This window comes from Syngnathus scovelli, chromosome 1 (assembly GCF_024217435.2).
Source record: "Syngnathus scovelli strain Florida chromosome 1, RoL_Ssco_1.2, whole genome shotgun sequence".
In the NCBI taxonomy this organism is placed as follows: Eukaryota; Metazoa; Chordata; class Actinopteri; order Syngnathiformes; family Syngnathidae; genus Syngnathus; species Syngnathus scovelli.
Window position 1 is genome coordinate 26,481,288 of NC_090847.1, and position 15,138 is coordinate 26,496,425.

The 15,138-nt window shown below is 48.9% G+C and overlaps 1 protein-coding gene across 2 annotated transcripts; it reads left to right on the forward strand.

Moving 5' to 3' along the window:
• The first annotated feature begins 137 nt into the window (after positions 1–137).
• On the forward strand, positions 138–14,238 carry znf638 (zinc finger protein 638). 2 transcript variants are annotated; one of them, XM_049747404.1, is made up of 32 exons: positions 138–252; positions 1,083–3,091; positions 3,760–3,821; positions 3,992–4,207; positions 4,285–4,697; positions 4,770–5,005; positions 5,088–5,222; positions 5,318–5,416; positions 5,493–5,530; positions 5,607–6,073; positions 6,369–6,998; positions 7,068–7,096; positions 7,173–7,307; positions 7,380–7,508; positions 7,573–7,611; positions 7,692–7,817; positions 7,888–8,014; positions 8,093–8,263; positions 8,329–8,531; positions 8,607–8,741; positions 8,809–8,850; positions 8,939–9,082; positions 9,169–9,251; positions 9,337–9,360; positions 9,437–9,983; positions 10,068–12,242; positions 12,670–12,775; positions 12,873–12,971; positions 13,048–13,320; positions 13,592–13,702; positions 13,779–13,900; positions 13,969–14,238. In XM_049747404.1, the coding sequence occupies exons 2-32, from the start codon at positions 1,187–1,189 to the stop codon at positions 14,029–14,031; spliced, it is 9,084 nt and encodes a 3,027-aa protein (XP_049603361.1). In that variant the 5' UTR covers positions 138–252; positions 1,083–1,186; the 3' UTR covers positions 14,032–14,238. The 2 variants fall into 2 exon arrangements, with proteins under 2 accessions (XP_049603361.1, XP_049603371.1); XM_049747414.2 differs by lacking the exon at positions 1,083–3,091 and having other exon boundaries at positions 168–252.
• Positions 14,239–15,138: the final 900 nt, after the last annotated feature.

The following is a 15,138-nucleotide window of genomic DNA, read 5'->3' on the forward strand; positions in this document are numbered from 1 at the left end:
TGTCACTAAAGTTTTCCTTCCATTTAACCACCGAAGACAATTCACCACAGTGGCAAAATATTGTTGACAGTGTCGTGTTCTTCCATTTTGTACAGAAATATAATTTAGCTGGATTTTATTTTTTAGTCATTAAAGCGGAAGTGTATGAACTTCCGTTCGTGGTGAGGCTAACGCTAGTTGCTCCATCAGCGGCTTGCTAGCAGCATCGCAGCGAAGAACACGAGCGCTTGCATGTGCTTCTGCTCAACAAAGGTAAACACAAAAGCAATTTGTTTGGTATTTTGTTTTAACAATACGAGGTTTATTTTGCTATTGTTTGGATAGTCATCCATTTGTATGGTTGGAATCTTAAAGGCCTTTGCTTTTGTCAACAAACGGGCGCGATGGCCGTTTATTTCTTCATTTTTCCCCCTGATAACTCAAGTATTGAAATAGTTTTCTGTCGTTGTTATTAGAACTGTGAAAGTTTTGCCATGTTTTCTTTTCGGATGTATAAATGCTATTAGTCCATATCCATCTACTGGGCTCGGTTCTCATCCTCGGCCCGATAACGCCACACGACCCTAACCATACTTTGAGGAACTTCAAACATTAGCTTGAATTTTCATCTTTACTTCCGCTTTTTTTTTTTTTTGCATTTAACTCCGCTCTTCTACAAATATTTTAGTTGTGTAAACAACAGGACCATTTGGGATGGTTTTAAGATGTATCTCATGTTAAGGTAGGATTAAGGTAGGATTAAATGAACATATGTCAAAGTCAGCTTTATTATATTATTTATATGTGTGCATTGCCTTGGAAGACATGTTGATACATTGCGTGCTTCCTGTTGGATATGTATTAAAGACAACCCAATAAATCATGGTAGGATTTGTGTGTGGTTGATGCTGGTGCTACTTCATCTGTGTGTAATTTTATGCGAGTCACGAGCAGGAACTAACCACGACTGCGTGACTGGCCGAAAGGAGAAGCAGAACGGGCCGGCTGAGACGAGACGTTCCCCCCGAGGAAGCGTTCCTGTCCAGTGAGCAGCAGTCCAGTTCCCTGCAGTAACCAGATTTTGTTTTTTGTAACTTTTCCAGCTTTGTGTTGACATCGAAGCATTGTACTGCTTCTCCTGCTCCAGGCCCCACCAAACAGACCCCTGTTTGGCGGACGAGCCGGGAGCTCGCTCCCGATTGTCACCATGTCCCGTCCTCTCTACAACCCCTATGCCCAAAGGCAGCAAGAGAACGAGCCCCGCAGGGTGCCTTCTCTTGTAGAACTTGGACAGAGTCTCGGCTCTTCCACGGGTCGGCTGCAGCCTTCTGAAAGCCAGCCGGTTTCTTCGCTGATGGCCAATTTTCGGCCTCAGCAAAGAGCCAATACCAATGAAGACATCCCGGGTTTGGATCAAGACGCTCGCAGACAAGAATTTCGCTCCTCGGGTACGGCAGCAAGCTCGGCCCAAAACCTTAGCAGGTCGTTTGACGGCAGCGGCGGTTCTCTCGATCGCTTGTCCAATTACGGCCGAGCTGATGGCGGCGCCTCCTCCTCCGTTTATTATCAGCCGTCAACATCAGGGGGTCGTTCTTTGTATAGCGCCGCCGGTAAGGATGATCGCAACCTCCGCCCTATTCCAAGGCGAGATTTCGCCGAGTCAGGCCAATCTCAATCTTCCGAATCCGCTCAACCCAAATATACTTCTGAGACGGCCGCCAACATCCTGGTGCACTTTGGACTTGAAAAGGACGATTTGGAACATCTTATCTCCTACCCTGAAGACCAGATCACACCTGCCAACCTGCCCTTCATCTTGCGCCAAATCCGCATTCAGAAGACCAAGAAGGCCACTGAAGCCAATCGACCCAAAGTGTTCTCTGGTCATGCCCCGGCTGGAGGCGGACCTGCTAGTGGGGACAATTGGCGAGGTCCAGGACCGGCCAGGACGGGAGGAGTGAACGCGCCGTCTTCTCTTCTCCAGTCAAGTAAAGTTATAGACTATGGACATACGAGCAAATACGCTGGCAGGTTGGAGGAGGACGTTGAGTGCAGAGCTCAAAAAGCTGAGGGTGACCATTTACTGACAATGGACAATTTGGACAGAAGAAGAAGCGACCAGGAGATGGTGCAGCAGATGACGAGAAGTGCTAACCTGGCACCTTCTCAACGTGGAGAAGACTATGGACATACGAGCAAATTCACTGGAAGGTTGGAGGGGGACGTTGAGTGCAGCGCTAAAAAAGGTGATGGTGACAATTTACTGAGCATGGACAATTTGAACAGAAGAGGAGGCGGTCAGGAGCTGGTGCAGCAGACGACAAGAAATGCTAGCCTAGCACCTTCTCTTCGTGATCAGAAGGAAAGTCTCAGATCTTTGTTCAGCTCCATCCTGAAATCTAACCCTCCCAAAAGTCAGGACCTGGTTAAACCGGCGGCGACTGGCGTGCCGTCAACCTTTCGTCCTTTCACTTTGGCGACTGAAGACACAGACGCTCGAGACATCAAACCTCAAGCGCCGAAACCCACGGCTTTTGAACAAGTGCGGGATGAGCCCAAGCCCATCTTAAAACCGCAACTGCCGCCCACTTTTGTTCGCCGTGCCCACCCCACCAGACCTGACCTCGTGATGCTCAGCGGCGGTAACCAACCACAAATGAAAAAATCTGCCAAGCCCCCGGAGGATCCTAACAAGTCCACGAAACCAAAGGCGCCTGCGACGTCGTCGAATGTCAAGAACGTGCAGCCGCAAAAGCAGGCGCCCGCACAGAAGACTCAGCAAGTGAAGAAGCAGCAGGGGGCCAAGACCCAGGTCAAAGCCAAGGCCAAGCCTCAACAGCCGGTCAAAAAGAAGACACTTTTGCAGACTCCTCCGTTGGGGCAGGTGGTGTGGCAGCAAGGTTACCCAGTGAGCCAGCAGTTTCAACCCATCTCCAACGTCTTGAACTTACCCCAAATGCAGTTGTTCGGCCCGGGCGCCAGCGTGGTACCGCCGGTGACCATCTTCAAGGGTTTGCCGACGGCAGCCATGACGCTGGACTATGCGGCGACCACGCCCAGAGTCCTTCCACACACGTGTTCTCTGTGTAACGTACGGTGCACCGTGATGCAGGTGAGTGCAGTTGCCCTCTCTTGTTCTGGATGCCCGTTTCTCTCTTTCCCGTCACACTTTGTACGTCACGCTGCTCTATACGTTTTGTACACACACTGTTGTGAACCGGTGTTTCATTTCGACCAATCAACTGCCAGCGTTTGAACAGCAACAGAAGAAACCAGCAACGCCGATGATGATGATGATGATGATGATGAAGCCTTTTAAATTTTTATTTTTTTGCGATTATCTGTTTATCTTCGAAGCAATTGTACTCATGGACAAACATTTGGATCATATTTGATAGTGATTTTTTTATTTTTTATTTAAAGCCAACTATGTCCACTTTGTATTGACTTGTGGGATCACATTTTCTTCCTCCCTGTGATGACCTTTTTTTTTTTTTTTTTGCTCTTCCTGACGTGGCCTCCAACTATAGCAGAACCAAGTCAAGAAGGATATTTTTTTGAGGGGCGGGGGGATAACGTCACTGGGGCCCGATGGACTGGTTACCACGACGATTTGTGCTTCAGCAAGGAACCGAGTACTTTTCGTGTGTGTGTGTGTGTGTTTTTATGACTCCTGCGGAATACCAAAAGTCCCGTGGCAGCTTGTCATTGTAAATTATAGAACGCTGGTATTAATGTGTTGTCTGGTCTTTTTATTAATTGCTGTGTTTTGCCTGCCAGGACTGGATCTCTCACCAGAACACCAATCTCCACCTTGAGAACTGCAAAGTCCTTCGCAAGCAGTCAGTGTTTTGTTTTTTTCTTTTCACCTTGTCTACTTCAAAAGACCCAATTGCATTTGTTAATTCTATTAATTCGGGTGTAGATATAATTGTATGCTTATGTTTTGGAGCTAGCAGGGACTTTCCGGAACCCATTTTCTTCAAGGTGTTTGTGTGTTTTTTTTGTGCAGATATCCAAATTGGCAGGGCGAGGTCTTGCATGTCCACGTGGAGGAAGCGAAAAACAAGTCGGCGCCCGTCCAAAGTAAGACACCCCGTGATGGGTCTCGCTCGTCTTCCCGCTCTAGCACGCCCCGGTGCCGGCGCGGCTCGGACGCCCCGAGAGAGAAGAGGACGAGGAGGCGGACCCGATCCCGCTCGCCTCACAGCTCCAGATACAAACGCAGGTACTAGCACATTTTCAGTCTCCTTGCCGGATTGCTTTTTTGGCAGGTATGAAGTTGTCATTCCGTAAATGTTTCAGGTCCCGCTCTTACTCCACGAGCTCGTCCGACCACCATCGCTCACGCTCGAGAAGTTACGAGAGGCGCCAGCCGCACCGAAGCAAAGAGGGGCACTCGTCGTCGAGGAGGAGCCCCGAGAGGAGGCCCTCATCTCGCAGGCGATCTTCGTCTCGCAAACGGTCTTCGTCTCGCAGACGGTCTTCGTCTCGCAGGCGATCTTCGTCGCGAAAGCGGTCTTCGTCGCAAAAGCGCTCTTCATCGCGCAGGAGGTCCTCGTCACGTAGCCGCCATGATAGGCGCCCGTCACCACAGAGAAGCCGTCAGAGACGGTCGCCCCCTAAAAGGAGCCATGAAGAGAGCACTGCCTCCCGAAAGAGTCAAGAGACCTCAACCAGCGCCGAGAGACTTGCAAAGAAGCTTCTGGAATCATCAGGTCCGGCCGGCGTCCTCGACACACCCGCCAAGTAGCAAAGCTTGTGAGTTAACCACTTTGTCTTCTTTCCAGCCGTCCAGTCTTTGTCGAAGGAGTCTGACGTGGAGACTATGGTCAAAACTCTGGCCCCCGCCTTGTTGGCCGAATTGGCCAAAATGAAGTCGACTCCTTCAACCTCTTCCAAAGGAAGCGCCGCCGCGACATCAACGGCCGCCGGCTCTTCCTCCTCCTACGTTGCGGCCAACAAAAAGCCAGCAGCGACCAAAACCACTCCTGGCCAGCAGAGAGCTTATGCTGCAAGACCCAAGGTTTGCCACACTAGATGACGAGATGAAGGGTCGTCTTTTTGCTTGCCTTCAAAGTCACATCATGCTTTTTGTCTTTGCGTAGTCCGTCAAAGCCGCCGTCCCAACCATTGTGACGCTTGGATCAATCCACCGTACTGTCTCCTACGAGGATATCTTAGCGTCCGCCGAGCAGTGCGGAAAAACTAAATCGGTCGTCGTGTTTCGCACCAAAGGGGAGGTAGTGATCTTTGTCGTATCTTGACACTCACGCTCAGTGACACTTCCGCTATGTTCACTGCGCGTGCGTGTGTGTGTGTGTTTCTGTCCACACAGGCAGTTGTGTGCTTTGAGAATAAGGAAGACGCAGACAAACTGAGGAACACAAGAAACCTCAGAATAAAAGGATGGCCAGTCTTTGTTGTGGAAGACAAGGTGGGGGCGTGTTGATATTGTATCTGCGCGGTTTCTCACTGTCGCTAAATCTAAACCACGTTGTGCTCTGCGGCAGGAGAGCGACTCCAAAGTGCAGAAGAACATTCCTGAGAAGTAAGAGGCATTGCTATCCCCTCGCGTGATCACGTTTGGTAGAAGGTCATAACGTCGCAATCATTTGTTTTCGTAGAAATGCACCTGCATCGTCCAAAGCCTCAAAGACGCAAACATCAAAAAGTACCTCCGCCGCTCAGGACAAAGCAAAGACTGTTCCAAGCAAGCAGACTACCAAGGTGGTGAAAAAAGTTCCAGCGCAGGCCAAGATAACACCCAAGGTCAGCGGTGTAAAAGCTCAAACAAAAACAGTGAAGCCATCAGGAGGTGCTGCTGGGAAGAAATTCGACGCGACCACTCCGGTAGCCAAGACGACGCAACCGGGAAAGACGACTAAAGTCCCTCAGCAAGCTACGGGTAAAAGCAAGTCGCCGTCCAAAGCCGAAAGCCACTCGCAACCTCCGCCCGAGCCCATGGAAGTGAACCCGGGTGTAGCGACTGAGGAGCAAAACCAGCAGACCATCGGGGCTCAAGCAGAACCCGCAGGAGGGCCGGCGTGTGCCCAAGGCGACTCAACTGACGCTGAAAGAGCTGCCGCGCAAGGTTTGTCGATCAAAATTACCGTCACGGCGAAATTGTCGCGATATCAATATTTTTGTTATATTGTGTAGCAATTATAATGTTGGGAGCATTTTGGAAATAGTCTTAAAATTAAAAAAATTCTTTATGACTAAAAAAGATTTTATATCTACTGTTATCTGCTTACAAATGAAAAAAATAAGTAGAAAGAAAAATTAATACTCAAAACTCGGAAATGAAAATATGTTAATGTCCAATACGAAACAATTTATACTACAACTGTCACTCATTCAATCTTTTTTTTCCTTGCTGATGTCAGCCAAGACAATTATGGATGCAGCACCGGCGGAGGAGCCTGTGTCCCAACCTGGCTCTGTAAAATCAGAGCCCGACGGGGGTTCCTCAATCAAGGGTGAGGAAGCAGTCAAGGAAGATACTGCACCCCCACGTGACTCTGACACAGCAGCGAAGACAGATCCGCCAACCTCGGGTGAATCCCATCCGGGGGCGAAGGACCATGTGGCACATCCGTGTGGTTCGGACCCAACGGTTAAAAATGATGTGGCGCCTCAACCCGCCTCCAACCCAACACTGAAGAAGGATCCGGCGACCTCGGGTGAATCCAATCAATTAGCAGAGGAGAATCCGGAGACCTCTTGCGTCTCGGGCACAGCTGAGAAGAATGGCTCGACGGCGTCATCTGACACAGCAGCAAAGACGGACGTCGCGCTCCCGCATGACTCGGCCGCAACGGTGAAGGAGGGGGCAGCACCCTCTCATAGCTCAGATGCATCAGCAAAGAAGGATGCAGCGAAGAAGTCTACAGCGCCCCCGTGTGGCCCCAAAGCTTCATCAAAGAAGAATGCGGAACCTCCAGGCGTTTTTAAATCAAGCAGACTCTATACCGTCGGAGAGGAAATGAAAGTACATCTGGTTCCCGAAAATCTCCGTAAGCCCCAACATTTTCGTCCACAGCCATTCACTCCTCGTTGCTAAAATGTCCATTTGTCTATTGCAGATATCAGAACCACAAGCTGGAAACGAGAAGTAAGATTGAATTTTAACAGCTGGTGGATATGCTGTCGTGTCTTTCCTTTTATGAATTTATTTTTGTCAAAACCAGGGTTCTCATATGTTGATCACCAACCTGCCCGCTGATGAACACACCTACTGCGAGCAAGATGTCATTGACGTGTTCAAGCCGTTTGGAATGGCAAACTCTGATGACAACATCTATGTTATTCCTCAATTAGAAATAGTAAGCATCGCTTCATAGATCCAAATGTTCTCTTGCGAAGTTTTGTCGTCTGATTCGAAAACTTTTTTTCAGGCATTTATTCAACTGAAGGGCTACGCAGGTGTGTTGTCTGCCACAAAAGCCAGCGAAAACGGAATGTTGGCTCTCAAAGGCCACAAGGAGAAGTTGAATGCGCAAGTGGTGGATATCCCCATGTGGCCGGTACGCAGTCCAAACAAAATGGCCCAATATTGGCAATATTGATAACCTGATGTTTGTCCTGCAGGGCGGCTTCTATCAGTCAGCGATGATGCTGTTGAATTATGTAAGTTAAGTTGAACAATCGGAGTCAAAAGTCACAACATTGTCCATCCGTTTTTGACCTTTTTGACCTTGACCCCACAGCGGGTGAGCACGCACAGCCCGAAAATGGTCTACATCAAAAACATTGAGCCGAGCGAGGTCCCCGTCCTCCGGGAAGTTTTGAGGCGTATCTGCGTAATCGTAAACTTCATGCCGCTTATGACCAAGGTTAGTTGTGTGGAAGTTTTGTGTCAGAAGGCAGTGCTTAATGGTTGTTTGTTTGACCCTTTTGTTGCAGGTCTTTGTAGAATTTGGGTCGATTTATGACGCCGATCGCTTTGGTGTTTGGTACTCGCTCCACGCTCAGTGTCCGACCTATCAGATCTACAGGTTGGGGCAGCCTAATGCTAACAAATGTTCACCAAGTAAGTCTCCCGGGCAGCCGGCCGGCATCAGAATGTCAAATGAGGACTCGAGGAGATCATGTGGTCTTTTCTCCACAGAATCAAGAAGCCCTGAGCTAGCCATGCCGGACAGGGATGCGGCGTTTGCCGAGGCTACTCTTATCGACTTTAAGCCCGACTTTCCGGGTCGCACCGCTTCCCCGTTTTACCTGACCTTGAGGAAAAAACCCTTCCTGTTTTCCACCGTTTCCCCTTGGTTCATCATTCCAGGTGAGAGCCACGCCGCTTCTTTGCCCGGTGCCCGTCTAACATCCAACCCGTCGTGCTTCTCGCAGCCTTCCGGACGGTCAAAAGAAAAGCCGACATTATCAATGCCGAGTTTGGCGGCGCGGCAATGGTGAAAACCGTCATGTTGACCGGCTTGCCTCAAGAATATTACACACACGAGGATGTGGCGAAGCTGGCCTGGCCGTTTCTTGCCAAGAAGGACCTGCGGGCACTTTACTACAATGTGATCGTGCTGCCGGGCCAGCGGAGGGTGAGGACGCCGCAGCTTTGCGCCGCCGCCACCGCACACTGGTTGCACACCATCTCGTTTTCTCCTGCCTTACAGGCCTTTGTGCAATTCAACGACTGGAACTCGTGTTGCAACTTTGCCCTCACTCACTTACCAACCCCGCTTCGACTGGACCGCGACATTCTAGGGGTGCACTTTGTCCTGAAGCCTTTTTACGCGCAACGCAGCCAGGTACGGACACCGGAGACAACAACTAGTGATGACGTCGCTGACTGTGCCATTTGTGCTCTGTTGACAGGAAGCCGACATGTACGTGTCGCTGATGCGGCTCAGCAACTCGGTGAGTGGCCAGCGCAAAAGCCGCCGGACCCCGCGTGCGTGTCCGCGTGTCCGCCCTCTGCAATGCTTCTTTGCCGCGTGTCTTTCAGTACGTCGGAGAAGATTTGAAGACGCTGTCCGAGCGACTGCTTTGCGTGGAGATCTCGCAGGCCCGAAAAGACACCTATGAGATGGTTTTGGACAAGGTCTCGTCTCACGCCAAGATTGTCAACTTCCTCCCTCTGGCCAACCGGGTACAAGAGTGACAACGTTTCCGATTTGTAAAACCAGACGAATGAAGGTTGTCGTTTCTCCGTTTGAACGACTTTCTCCTCGGTAGATATGCATTGAGATGGAAGACGCCGCGGGGGTTGCCTGCGTGGTAGAGAAATGCAGAGATTTGAAAATTAACGACATAGCTTGGTAGGTATTATTTTTTTTCTTTATAATGTGGGTGTTTTGTTTCATCAAGAGTGTTGTACTAACTCATTTTTACTCTTGTTATCAGGCTCAAAGTTCAAAGCTTTTGCAGGTAGGACTTTCCAATAACTGAATAAATGATACGAGCAAGTCGTAGTAGAAGTAACAGCCATTTTGTTTCATTTCAGCGCTAAGAGGCTGGAAGAGTGCCTTCAGGATCCAAGGCAGATTTCATTGGACCATAAGATCTACGCGGTGTCAGCCTCCCGGACCGCCCCGAGCGCTATCCCATTGCCCGCCCCGCCCACATTATCGGCCGCCCAGACCAACACCCCATCGGATGCTCCGCCGCCTTCATCGGCCGCCCAGACCGCCACCTCATCGGATGCCCCGCTTTCATCATTGGCTGCTCAGACCGCCACCTCATCAGATCCCCCGCCCACATCGTCGGACTTCCCGACCGCTCCATCGGCAGTCGTAGTTAGTAATCCCGGAAAACCTGTCGAGATCCTCGTTTCGGCACCATGCGCTGAAGAAACGTCAGCTAAAAAAGTGGAACGTTCGATGGCTGAAGAGACCATAGCTGTTCCGGAGGTTCAGGACAATAAAGATGCGACGCTGCCAGCTTCCACTGGTGGTGCCAATGACGTCCCAGATGTTCCAGATGTTAACAATACATCAGCCGCCGTAGATCAGGACAAAGAAGAAAGCCTTGTGAAAAGTGACGATACCCTGGTAAGTAGCGTCGACTTCACCTCGCACCGATTCTGTGTGGAGGATTGACAAATGTTGACTTTTGTCGTCACCGTTCCGATGCAGGGGGATTCTGAAAAAGACGTTTCTTCAAACGCAGTTCCTTTTGACCAGCCCCCCTTCAATATAGACGAGTTCGTCACAGTCGATGAAGTGGGCGAACAGGAGGACAGCGCCGGCGAGGCCCCCTCGGCGCTTAAGAGATCTTCTTCCCAAGCAGAGCTGCCGCCTGCTTCCAAACGGACCAAAGCGAGCACCTCAAAAGAGTCAAAGGTCTCCGCGTCCACCCCGTCTCCCTCCTCCAGGGCCACCAGAAGCTCAACAAGAATGGGCCTCTCTTCTGGGTTCACGCCTTCGCCCGTTTCGATGTCAGCCAAAAAAAGGCAAAGAAAACAACCAAAGGCTTCACAACATCAGACAATCAAGTTGTCCACCACTGACTGCAAAGATGAGAGTCTGGAAACAATGACCAGCGAGGAAAGTTATCAAGTGTTGGATAGTGTCGGCGATGACCAGAAACCTCTCTCGGTGGAAGTCGGCCACGTGGAGCTCTCCGAAACCGGCGCTACTGAGCTCCAAGCCTCTCCGGAGCAAGACAACATCGGTCAGGTTGATGGAGTTGAGGAAGAGCAGGCGCCGCCAGTTCCTAAATCTCAAGTTGAAGAGCAGGAAAACAGAGGAGGAGAAAATGAGGTGACAGATGTGAAGGACAACGGCGTAGGTGAAGAGCAGACGGCACAATCCTCGCAAACAAACAAGGATGCTGCTGAGGAGCCCACCTCAGCCGAGCTCGACCGACAAGTTGCTGAGACCTCCGCTGGCCTGCTGAGCAAAGAAGACACCGTGGCCTCTGGACAAGAAGAAGGCGAGGAGGAAGCAGAAGCATACCAGGTGATTGACTCTGTCGAAGAGCCGCCAAATTCCGCTGAGGATGAGCACAGCGTCCCCGAAGCGTGCGAGAGTCATGCCGCTTCAAGCAGAACACTCAAGAGTAAAGCGCGCACGTCTCTAAAGAACCAAGAGTCCACCGCCACCCCCAAAACTTCTGATTTTGCCAAGTACCTCGTGGTCGATTCTGTACAAGTTGAACAAACGGTTGGTAGGAGGCGGAGCACCCGAGGAAAAGCACAAGAGCAAAGCGCCAAAATATCTGCGAAAGACGAGGAGCCCACTTTCCACGTGATAGACTCCGTGGACGATGAATCGAGCACAACCCCGAGAGGCACCAGAGGCAAAAGAGGAAGGCCGCCCAAGAGAGACGCATCGAGCGAGAATAGAGCTCAAGAAGAAAAGCCCGCCACGAGGAGGACTTACCCTTTGAGACCGTCACAGGAAGGGCCCCAGGCCAAAATGAAAATTGAGGCCATCATTAAAGAGGAGCCCAGCTCTCAAGTCCTGGACCAGGGGAAGATTCCTCCAGCTCCAAGAGGCAGAGGAAGAAAAGGAAGACCCAAGAAAGTGGTCAAAACGGAGGAAAACGACGACGATGATGATGATGATGAAGAAGCGGCGACTTTCCAGGTCGTGGACTCTGTGGACGATGAGACGGGCCAGGAAATGGCGTCCTCTGAGAACGCGCCACACAGTCCAAAACAGGAAGACGTAACCGATGGGACGTCTCTGGTGAAGCTAGAGGATGAAGAGGAACCAACGTATCAGGTGGTTGATTCTTTAGAGGAAGATCCGGCCGAAGAAGAGGCGCGTGTCTCGGACGTTTGTGCTCCAATGACGACGGAAGAAGGACAAACTGAATTGAGAGATGAAGCGACGGAAGGCGAGAACAAACAAGAGGCTGACGTCAAAGGAGAAGATGCGCCTTCCCAAATGAAGACCAGGTCGCAACAACGCTCCGCTCAGAGCCCGCCGCTTGCTACCAAAGACGACACGCCGAGCACGCTCGCGCTGGACCAAGTGAGCGACGAAGAGGAGGACTTCCCCGACGACGGCGCCAAGAAGCCAAGGGAGCGAGCCGAGAAAGAACAGAAGAAGAGCGACTGGGGCCTGGAACACGACGGCTCCAGCAGATGGCGGGACAGGAGACGCGAGGATGAGGACGAGCTGCTCATGCTGGACCAAGTGGTGGCGGAGGAGGGCGGCGAGCAGCTGGCGCCGGACAGCGATGTCTCTGAGGGCGAGCTAGCTCTGGTTACTCTGGACGAGCTTGTGGAAGAGCAGGAAGAGGCAAAAGGGCCACGCCCATCCAGCGAGGGAGAACATTCGGAGGGCTGTCTCAACCCCGAGGTACACTAACGAGCGTGTCGTGCAAAAACATTCTTGAAGTGTCCAAGAGGGTTAATAGATTTGTGCTCAAGCTTTTAATTGATTAATGTGTTAAAATAACAAATGACTCGAGGACAATCTGTTTGGGAGAAAAATATGAAACTGACCTTGTTTTTAGGATATGAGGTTTTTAACCAACATTGGTGATTTGGTGCCTTAGCTTAAGTTTAAGTCGGCCATTTTGTCTCGAAGCGGCCATTTTATAGTCAAGTTGGCCTTTTCTAGTGATCTTTCCATGTCACACTTTTTTTAAATTATTTTTTTTATTTGCTAGCGAATTTGATTTGTGACAAATGGGCCCTAAAATACAAATATGACAATGCCACACGACATCCGAAGTCCCTTCTGATATCTTTGGATGTCACTAAACCTTGCTTGTATTTTGCAGACTCTAATGACTTTGGACGAGACCGGTGGAGAGGAGGACGAGGATGAGAAAAGTGAAGCTGCGGGGACCTCGCAGTCTACTAAACGCAAACGTAGCGACGATGCGGGTACAGCATGGAGTCGCTGGAGACCAAAAAAAACCAAAACATGGTGGTTCAAAGGAGTACATGAGATGTTGACGCTTTTGCTTTTTCTTGCCTGTAGAAGAGGACAACACAAACTTGGTGACGCTGGACCAGGTGGGAGACGTTGAAGAGGACGTCTTGAGAAGCACGATTAAAAAGCGACACCGATCGGCTTCTGGTTAGTCTCACGGGATGGATGGGTTGACAAAATGATGTGAATTGGAATTAAACGGTTACGCTTTGTTGTGCCGCAGCCACAATCTCAACTGGAGCAGACCAAGACGAGATGGAAGCAGCGGCCTCTGGCGACGACGCTCCCCGGCCTCCGAGCGACCACCATGAGGAGGAGGAAGAGGAGAGGGAAAAAGTGGTGGAGAAGAAAAATGAGAAGGCGGAGAACAAGGAAAAAGAGGAGGAGAAGGCAAAGGAGGAGGGGGAGGAAGTGGAGGAAAACGCAGAGGAGAATGAAGAGGGAGCGCCATCTGCTGGACAGTCTCTGCAAGGTTCACTGCAGAAATTTAGTAAAGGTAACGGTCAATATATTGCAGAATTGGGGCATTATGTCAACCTGCATTTGAAGATTTGCATTTTTTATTGTAAAATAAGCTTTTAATAACAATTTACAATAACGTAAGATTTTTACGGACAAAATACTTGACGCCAACTGCCTGGTAGGAAGAAAAATCTGGGAGGTATTTAGTCTTGGTTAGATTTGAGTTTTTGGAGGGAAAGTACCTTCTGGATGCTTATTTTCAATGACCATGTGACTGATCATGTGACCATTGTGTTCTTCCCCAGGCAAACGCGCAGCTGAGCTGACCACAACCTCAGCGAAACGATCGCGTTCTGAGTCTCCGTGCAGCACTCCTTCTTATGTTCTACCAGCGTACAAACCAAACAACCCTCTCGGTACAAAACGCACACTTGTTTTCCCTTTTCATTTGTTCCCTTTTTTGATAATTCGTGTCATTTATTGGTGTGACAGGCAGGGAGTTCGTCTTGCCAAAATCTGGTTATTTCTGCAAACTCTGCTCAGTATTTTACCTGAAAGAGAGCACGGCCAATAACGTGCACTGCAGCAGCAGGAGGCACTACGAGAACCTAAAGGTGCGCTTCCGTTAAAGAGCTTTGCTGCAAATCTCGCCTTCTATAACTTCCATGTTGTCTCTCCACAGAAATACTACCGCAAGTGTGAGCAGAATTCACGAGCATCCACTCAAGGCTCCATCTCTGATTGAGCTCCTTTCCAATGACTAATGCGTTTTAATTTTTGTCTTCACACTGTCAAGTTTTCCATTGTCCAATCAAATTTCAGAGTTCCATCTTGATGTACGTTTTTAGGCCTTTTGGTTTGTGTCATCTTGATAAGTTTGTGTTTTTGTGTATTCATTAAACAAAAAGTTAAACATGTAAAACGATTATTAAAGGTTCACAGTAAAATAGTTGCCTGGACTTGAACTGTTTCTTTTTCAATGTATATAAGTATTTTAAGTATCCATGTTTTATTATTATTATTATTATTATTTCTGCACTAGCTGAACAACCGACAAAAGAACGAATTTGCACTATAACCTTTTTTTTGTTTCAGGCATTTATCACAGACACCTAACAATTCAGATCAGGGCCCCCGGAATGAAAGTAATTAAGGAAGCAAACTACTTATACTTTGTCGATATTCATTTACAGTCGTACGAAACGGAACGAATTGGAAGCCTCCACCGCTTTGGAGAATTTGGAAGAAAAGCAGGAAGTTGAAATGTGAGTTTAATTCCCCTTTTGTCATTAAACACCGCCGACTCAGCTAGCATCACAGCTATTAGCTAAGTAGCGCCGGGAAAAAAAGCAGCGCGACACAAGCACATTCCGCAAAAGATGATTTTTTTTTTTTAAATCCCGAAAAACTTTGAATAATAACAATTTATGTGGTTGTACAAAAGTACAGTAAACAGTTTTTATTGTGCGGAAAATATTCTTGACAATATGAAATAAAAAGTAAAATTTAAATACAAGCTCATTGCTGTCGTCTCATTTCTGTACCCAAGCACACTTGACAGGTAAATTTACGAGTGCCTTTTTTAATATACTTTTAACTTTGACAATTACCTACAGTTAGAAATCCATTGGGTTGAGATATGATGATCGTTGTGGCTAAAACAATATATATATAATAACGTAAATAATAAACCAAATATAACCACAACTTAGTACTTGTACATCCCTGTATATTATTTACTATTTAATTTTTGAAAAAAAAAATCTATTACGGTTGGTGAAGTCTGACCTCAGTCTGCGTGTGTTTGGTATTTTGGTGTGTGCATGCACTTGTGCTCTGAAAATAAAATCCA

What these genes read in the sequence shown, in the direction of transcription:
- znf638 (XM_049747404.1), top strand. Translation starts at nt 1,187, where the DNA reads ATGTCCCGTCCTCTCTACAACCCCTATGCCCAAAGGCAGCAAGAGAAC. An exon ending in TGAAAGAGCTGCCGCGCAAG is followed by an intron (nt 6,074 to 6,368) that starts GTTTGTCGATCA and finishes TGCTGATGTCAG; the next exon opens with CCAAGACAATTATGGATGCA. An exon ending in TGAAAAGTGACGATACCCTG is followed by an intron (nt 9,984 to 10,067) that starts GTAAGTAGCGTC and finishes GTTCCGATGCAG; the next exon opens with GGGGATTCTGAAAAAGACGT.